This window comes from Myotis davidii, unplaced genomic scaffold (genome assembly GCF_000327345.1).
Source record: "Myotis davidii unplaced genomic scaffold, ASM32734v1 scaffold608, whole genome shotgun sequence".
In the NCBI taxonomy this organism is placed as follows: domain Eukaryota; kingdom Metazoa; phylum Chordata; class Mammalia; order Chiroptera; family Vespertilionidae; genus Myotis; species Myotis davidii.
This window is the reverse complement of record NW_006300025.1, coordinates 2,385,128-2,392,200: the sequence shown is the minus strand read 5'-3', so window position 1 is coordinate 2,392,200 and position 7,073 is coordinate 2,385,128. Positions and strand designations below refer to the sequence as shown.

The 7,073-nt window shown below is 44.6% G+C and overlaps 1 protein-coding gene across 1 annotated transcript in view; it reads right to left on the bottom strand.

The window, feature by feature from the left end:
* Positions 1 to 7,073, bottom strand: part of SLC24A3 (solute carrier family 24 (sodium/potassium/calcium exchanger), member 3) — a 497,602-nt gene that overhangs the window by 34,873 nt on the left and 455,656 nt on the right. Inside the window, exons 14-15 of the mRNA XM_015572039.1 lie at positions 4,911 to 5,025; positions 3,389 to 3,501 (exon numbers count right to left, since the gene is read on the bottom strand). Coding sequence (XP_015427525.1) covers positions 3,389 to 3,501; positions 4,911 to 5,025 — 228 coding nt within the window. The remainder of the gene's footprint in view (positions 1 to 3,388; positions 3,502 to 4,910; positions 5,026 to 7,073) is intronic.

Sequence of the window (7,073 nt, the reverse complement as noted above, 5' to 3'; positions counted from 1 at the left end):
CTCAGAATCACTGCCATGATTATATTTCAATTACAGTTGGGTATTCTAGACTCCTGCATTCCCAAATAGTGATTATCTTCACTGTCAGGGGAAGTTTTCATTCTAACTGAATCAGAACTAAAATGCAAATGGGCAAGAAGCAAGTTGTGAATATTACTGAAAAAGAAGCTAACTAGAATTTTTTCCTTAGAATTTTTAAAGTTCGAAATGAAATCTTTACAACAAATGGTACTGAAACAATGATATCAACATGCAAAAGAATAAAGATGAACCCTTACCTCACACTATATACAAAATGAAATGGTCTTAATTTCCCTGGGGTTCATGAACTGTTTTGATTATATTGATGAATTTCTGCTTTCAAAAGAGAGGGCTACTCAGGGCTGCTGTCTGTACCCCTGGAATAAAATTACCATCTGTCTGGCCCTGGTTACAGATACAGCAGCATTTGGATGATAACGCAATGTGACACATTTTTTCCAGTCTTCCCAACCCAAACTCTTTCCTAAGAGCACTCTCCCATGTGGCTTTGCCTTGGTCATAGACCAGATGTGGCCACCTTTCCTTCTGCATTTCCTCCTTCATTTCAAGGATAAGGACGATCTTCAACCACAGGATCAGATGTACTCCTTGTACAATTCCAGCAAAATGACCAGTGACCCAATTACGACATCTACAGATGAAAAACAGGAATTTGGGCCAAAGCTTTAACAGGGCCTGAATGATGTCACCCTGCCACTAGAGTTTGGGACCTGAAATGGTATATCTTCATGGCTGCGGGAGTTACGGATATGAGAATTTTGTTTAATTTTCTGTTCCCTGAAGAGTATTGGGAGCATGTCAGAGAGGAGAAGAGGAAGGCAGAACATTTAGGGGGTTATTTGTAGCAGACAACGTGCCTAGTTGAGTTGGAATTTCAGGCCTGATATCCACGTTCTGTCAGGAAGTTTTCAAAGCTGGTTAGAGAAACTAGTTTACTTCCAGGATGAGTCCTGAGTTTTGTTTTTGAGTTTTTGATTTCACCTTCCATGGCTGTACCCTGTAATCCCAGTAAAGAAAAAGAAACATAATGGATTTTAGGGACATTGCAAGGATTTGCATCTCCTGCTCCTGCCTGTCCATCCTTCCCTGGAGAGAGTCATGTGGTAAAAATCTATTATTCATGGATTGATTTTCCAGGCTATTCAGAGTGTAATTTCTTCTTATCTTTTTGCTGCGTGTTCTTCGTTCTTCGGTTACAGAGAAGAAAAACAGTAGTTGAAATTCACACAGGTCTGCATTTTACTTCTTAACTTTGATAAGAGGTAAGTGGGAAGGTGAAAGAGACCGAGCAATAAACCAGGTGGGTTGCTGATGAACTCAACAGATTGGTGCCCCCAGCTATTCTGGGGTCCCAATGAAAACAGGCTATAAAGACGAATCAAGAAATGAAATGAGAGACAGAACATGGCATTTAGAGGAGATAGAGCCCTAGGAGGGAGGGATGAGGCAATGAAGATCAAGGATGACCTATGGTGAAACCTCTCAGCCAGTAGGTAACTTCACATGAACCAGAAGCATATGGCCTTTCTGTATGGATTCCAATTCCATTCTGTCCAGACCCAGGGTAGGCTGCCTCAAGATACCCTACAATAATCTGAATTGATATTTTAAACTAAAGCTACTTAAGAATCTGCCTGCACAAGGAGAAACGCTGACCCCTCTGTCCCCCTCAAAGCAGCGATAAGTCTCCCATGTGACAGACACCCTCAGTGCTCCTGTGGGCCGAGAGAGAATCTAACCACAGAGTGAAAAGAATCCAGAGTCCAAAGCTTATATAAACAAACGTTGAACTGCCTTTACTAATTTACTACCCAAGCCCAATCCTTGCTTAGATTCCTTTCTAATGAGCACCAGCTTTCTTTGTCCCGTCCCCTTCTCACAAATTCGTCATTTCTTTGTCTAAAAAGTATAAAAAGGTGACTGGGTCATTCATTTCTTTGAGCCTCATTTTATGATCCGAGCATCATCATATGATTTTCCCATGCACACATATTAAACTGATTTTTCTCCTGTGAATGCAGTCTTGTGTCAATTTTATTGTTTCATCCTAGTCCAACCATAAGAACTAAAGCAGGGTACCCTTCTCCCCAACAATTGCAACTGGTTGGATACACCTTTCCTAGTTGAAACACCCATTAGTCAAGCAACTTCGAATACAACTACCATTTGATAAAATGCACTACAGCATTTTCTGCAGAATAAACAATTCCTTAGAACATATAGTACAGACAAACTAAGTCACGCTCAGCAGCCCATTTAGAGAAGCACTGAGCACTGGGCAGGTGTAACAGCTTCATAGGCACAATCCTTCTTCCAGATACAGGAAGAAATCTCAAATCAGTCTCTTCCTCAGTCTTTGGACGGTGTCTAGGGCAGAAGCTTCTGTGACAGACGGGGGACATTTCGGCAAGTTGGTAAAGAGCATTGAGGTCCACCTGGACTACCTGTGTCACCCACCCGCAAATCCACCTGAAGCCATAATCCGCTTAACCTTGAGGGAGAGCATGGAGGTCGTCACAGGAGGGTCTGACAGTCACCAGATCCCTGGCAGAGAGGGACTCTTATATTTTGTGCCCCTTCCTTCACATACAAAGATATTTTGCATGCAAAATAAATACACTTGAGAAGGGGTTGGCAAATTATGGAACCTGGGCCAAATCAAGCTCACCACCAGGACTTGCATTGCCTATGAGTTAAGAATGGTGTTTACATTTTCAAAGGGTTGAAAAGAAATGAAAGAAACATAATATGTGAAAATTACACAAAATTCAAATTTCAGTTTCTATTAATAAAGTTGTACTTAAACAGCCACACTCATTCACTTTCATATCAGCTGTGGCTGATCAGGCTATCACAGCAGAGCTAAGTAGATGAGATAGAGACTGGCCCACAGAGCCTAAAGCATTTACCCTCTGTTTCTCTTTTAAAAAAATACGTTTTTATCGATCTTTAGAGAGAGGAGGTGAGAGGGATAGAGAGATAAAAACATCAATGAGAGAGAAACATCATTGACCAGCTGCCTCTTGCACACCCCCTACTGGGGATCAAGCTCACAATCTGGGCAGGAATCAAACCAGTGACTTCTTGATTTATGGATCATGCTCAACCAACTGAGCCAAACAATCCAGCTATCCTCTGTTTCTTTACAGAAAAAGTTTCCAACCCTGCTCTTGAGTCCTGAATGATCCCACTAGCCTCTCTTTAGAATGACTTTGATGGGGAGAATTTGTTTTCTGCTCTACATTAGTATTTCCACACTTTCTAGCCTTGAGACAAAGTCCCAGTGGCCAAGGCCACTAAAAACAGAGTCCTTGTCACCCTGGATTTAAAGAGAAAAACCACTTACGTAGGATCCATAATCCACAGCCAGAGTCTGCAGGGCCCAGGGGAGACCGAGGCCGATGAGGATGTCAAACACGTTGCTCCCGATGGAGTTGGACACGGCCATGTCTCCCATGCCTGCAGGGACAAGAGGTCACTGCAGTGAGGGAAGTGATCTCGGGGGAGTGCCCACAAGGGACTCCCCCAAACCTTCGGTCTGACAGCCAGAGACCTAGCTGGCAGGTCTGCAAGCTCACATATTTAGTTCTCTTCCAGCCCATCACTATGCAACAGTGATTTTAAACCTTTTCCATCTCATGGCACACATAAACTAATTATTACAATTCTGCAGCACACACACAAAATGTGTTTTTTATAGATCTGACAAAAAGTAAGAATAATTTTGATTCATTCACACTGGATGGCTATTGTTGTATTGTCATGTCTTTTATTTGACAATCTAAGGGAAAAGAGGTCAGTACCCTTGACAAAATAGTCAGGTATTGCATGTTTTAAAGTTCTTGTGGCATACAGGTTGAAAATCATTGCTATAGAATGATGCTGACTGTGAAATACATAGTCATTGGAATAGAATATGTATTTTCAAATGAATAGAATAAAATACACATTCTTCAAACTGTTGACCCTTACTTCCAACATGATCACTGGTCAGATGTGCTTCAAAAATCCAAATATGATTTAATAAATTAGAATACATCCTTATAGAAAGGAATAAGCATAACAGTTGTATAAATGGGCTCATGATCTCACCAACCCATACATTTCAGTAAAACCCACCTATTTTACACTATATTCAATTCTTCTAAACCACTGAGCAATATTAAGAAAAATAATGTAACCAGTAGACTTTTGTGAGGACTTGTAGAGGACACTGTGTTCAGTGTCATAGCTACACATTTTGTTGAAAACAAAGGTCCTCTAGCACAAATCAGGCGTATAAGTTAGAGGGGTGCTGGGGAGGGGCATGGCCATCTGGGGCAACCATCTGGGAAGGCTTACTGTGACCTTGGTTTTGAAGTCACACACTGAAGAGTGACCTATGGCAACTGCTACCTTGAGGGTTACTGCAGCTGAGTAAACCTTAGGCTATGGGGGTCTGTCCTCTCTAAGCCTCAGTTTCCTTATCCATAAAATGGGGGTATGATTGTCCCTAACTCATAGAATTCTTTAAGTTACGTAAGATAATGTGCCTAAATTGCTTTACTCAGTGTGAGGCACTTAGCAAAGGTTAGCTATCAATATATTTATTACTATTTTTAATAATTAAAAAATGGTAATTTGACCTCCAGAAAGGGGGGCTGGTGCTACCTAGAAAACTTCTCTGCCCTTCTCAAGGGTGGACCTTCTGGCTTGTTTCCCTGTTCTGACGCCAAGAAGCCTTTTGACCAACATGGCACTGAAGTCCCCCCATCACCCCTTCCAAGCTGGGCTTTGAAGCCCTGGTAATTGCCATGTGGACACCCACCCCCCACACCCTTGTTGAGAGGTCTTCCTTCCTCCTCTACCCAGCCCACTGGTGGCCCCACCTTGTCTGGCCACGATGAGGCTGGCCATGCAGTCAGGCACACTGGTCCCGGCTGCCAGGAAGGTGATCCCCATGATGACGTCAGGAATCCCCAGTGTGTAACCGATGATTGTGACCTGGAAGATGCAGGAAGAGGTGGTGAGCTGAAGGCCGCCTCCAGCCCTCCCTGCCTGTGAATCCTTTGACTGAGAAAGAGAAAAGGCGGTCTCTCCAGGGGGCAGCGTAGGCTCTCTGTATGAAGACAGAGGGGAAGAAAGTCTCAGGGAACAGGCTGGGGCTGCAGGTCAGGGGACCAGGGTGCAGTTATGGAGCTCATGCTTTCCAATCAAAGATTGGCCTTTTTCACTTGTTCCTTTCAGTGGAGACAGATGGCCTGAGAGAGGAAAAATAGTGTCTGGGGGGAAAAGGCAATATTGGGATAGAATATTTACACTCAGGGTGGTCCTGGGAAACTCAGAATTCATGGCTGCCAAGTTGGGCTGGGAATTCGAGCTGCATGATGGGAATCCACACCTCCCATCTTGTAGGAAAAGCCATAGCTGCTGATTCCTTTCCTGTTTCCCTGGAAGCTTGTTTAGCATCACCTTTGTCAACACTGCCCTCTGCACCGTATCATTATGTTTACTGAGTACCCAGGCACTGTGCTAAGTGATGTTTGTGTGCTGTAACTGATTTAATTCTCACAACAGCCCTATGGAGTGGTGCTATCATTATCTCTATTCTTTAGATACAGAAACTGAGGCACACGTGTAAGTGGCAGAGGCGGGCATTCCCACCCTGGCAGGCAGGCTCCTTTGCACAGATAGCACCTCTGTCTACATAGGAGGGGTTCGGCCTGAGTCAGTGTCTCCATTATGCAAATGAGCCCATTCTGGCCCCTTAATTTCAGATGGTAAGGCAGAGGAAGGCAGGTGGTGAGACATCATGGTGGGGGCGGTGAGCAGTGGCAGGAGAGGTGGGTGGGCAAGAGACAAAATTCCTATATGTTGGCCTAAGGAGAGGATAACTTGCAAGAACTGAGAGGAATTGGTCAGGATGCCACTTGACCTCACTTTCTACAAAGTTACAAGAAATGCAAACCATGTACTGTAAATAGCACATCCTCACAGCTCCTCCCGGCCAGCGATGGAAGGAGACACCTATGAATGCACCCTGACTTCCTCCAAAGGCCACAGGTGCTCCTTCGCAGCCCAAAGGTTTGTGGGAAGTTAGTTACATTGAGATGCCTGGCTGGCCCCCTTTTAAACTGGAGAATGCACCTCATTTCTGTTCAATGCTGAACTGAACTGGGGGTGGCCTTGGGGCTCTCTGTCTTCCTCTCTCCAAGGAGGAAAGTGGGATGCAGAAACACACAGCATGTCTGTTTGTTGTTCTGAGGAGGCTTTGGAGATATGGCACTACAAGCATCCTGGCAAAATCTCGTTTTCCTTTCTAATAGTCCTCAGCCAGGTCTCTATGGGAATTGGGTTTGTCTCGCTGGGGCTTGGCCTACCCTCTGGTGTTATTAGGATGCTTGTGGCTGAGTCTGGAGTCTTGGGGAACTGATTCCCCAGATGGCTGGGCCAGGTCTCCTGCTTCCTGTTTTCTCCCTATTCCCACCATTTCCCAGGACTTCTTAGAGCTGCATCTCCACCAGAGCAGGAGTCCGACGGAGGGAGGGTAAACCTCAGGCCAGTGGGTGGGTTTGCTGGTAGGTGGACTTGGGAGAAAACCACTGAGCACCTGGAGGACAGGGACACCAACACCAGTCCCCAAACCCGGAACAGAAAAGGCACCCAGTGAATATGTCAAATAATAATGTTAACTAGGACAGGAGAAGGGAGAAACCTGTGGCTATAAGATTTAGGTTGAAAAAAAAATTACCTGCTTCTCCATGATGTTGGAGGCAAGGGATAGTTATGATTTAATTGTGCCAAAGTTCACGAATTTGTTATTACCTCCAAAATAATCCTTCCAGAACATTTTATTAGCTCTTGAGTATAGGCCCCCCGCCCCCATGGATGTTGGGGATGATGGAATGTGAGTGGAAGTCACAGCCAAGGCCCTAGGAGACACCATGTGTTTCCACTTGCCCTCATGCATTCCAGTGATCCACCATGAGAAGAGCGTTCCCCAGGCAGCCACTGGTCCAGGAAAATGGGCCAACACATGGATTAGACATGAA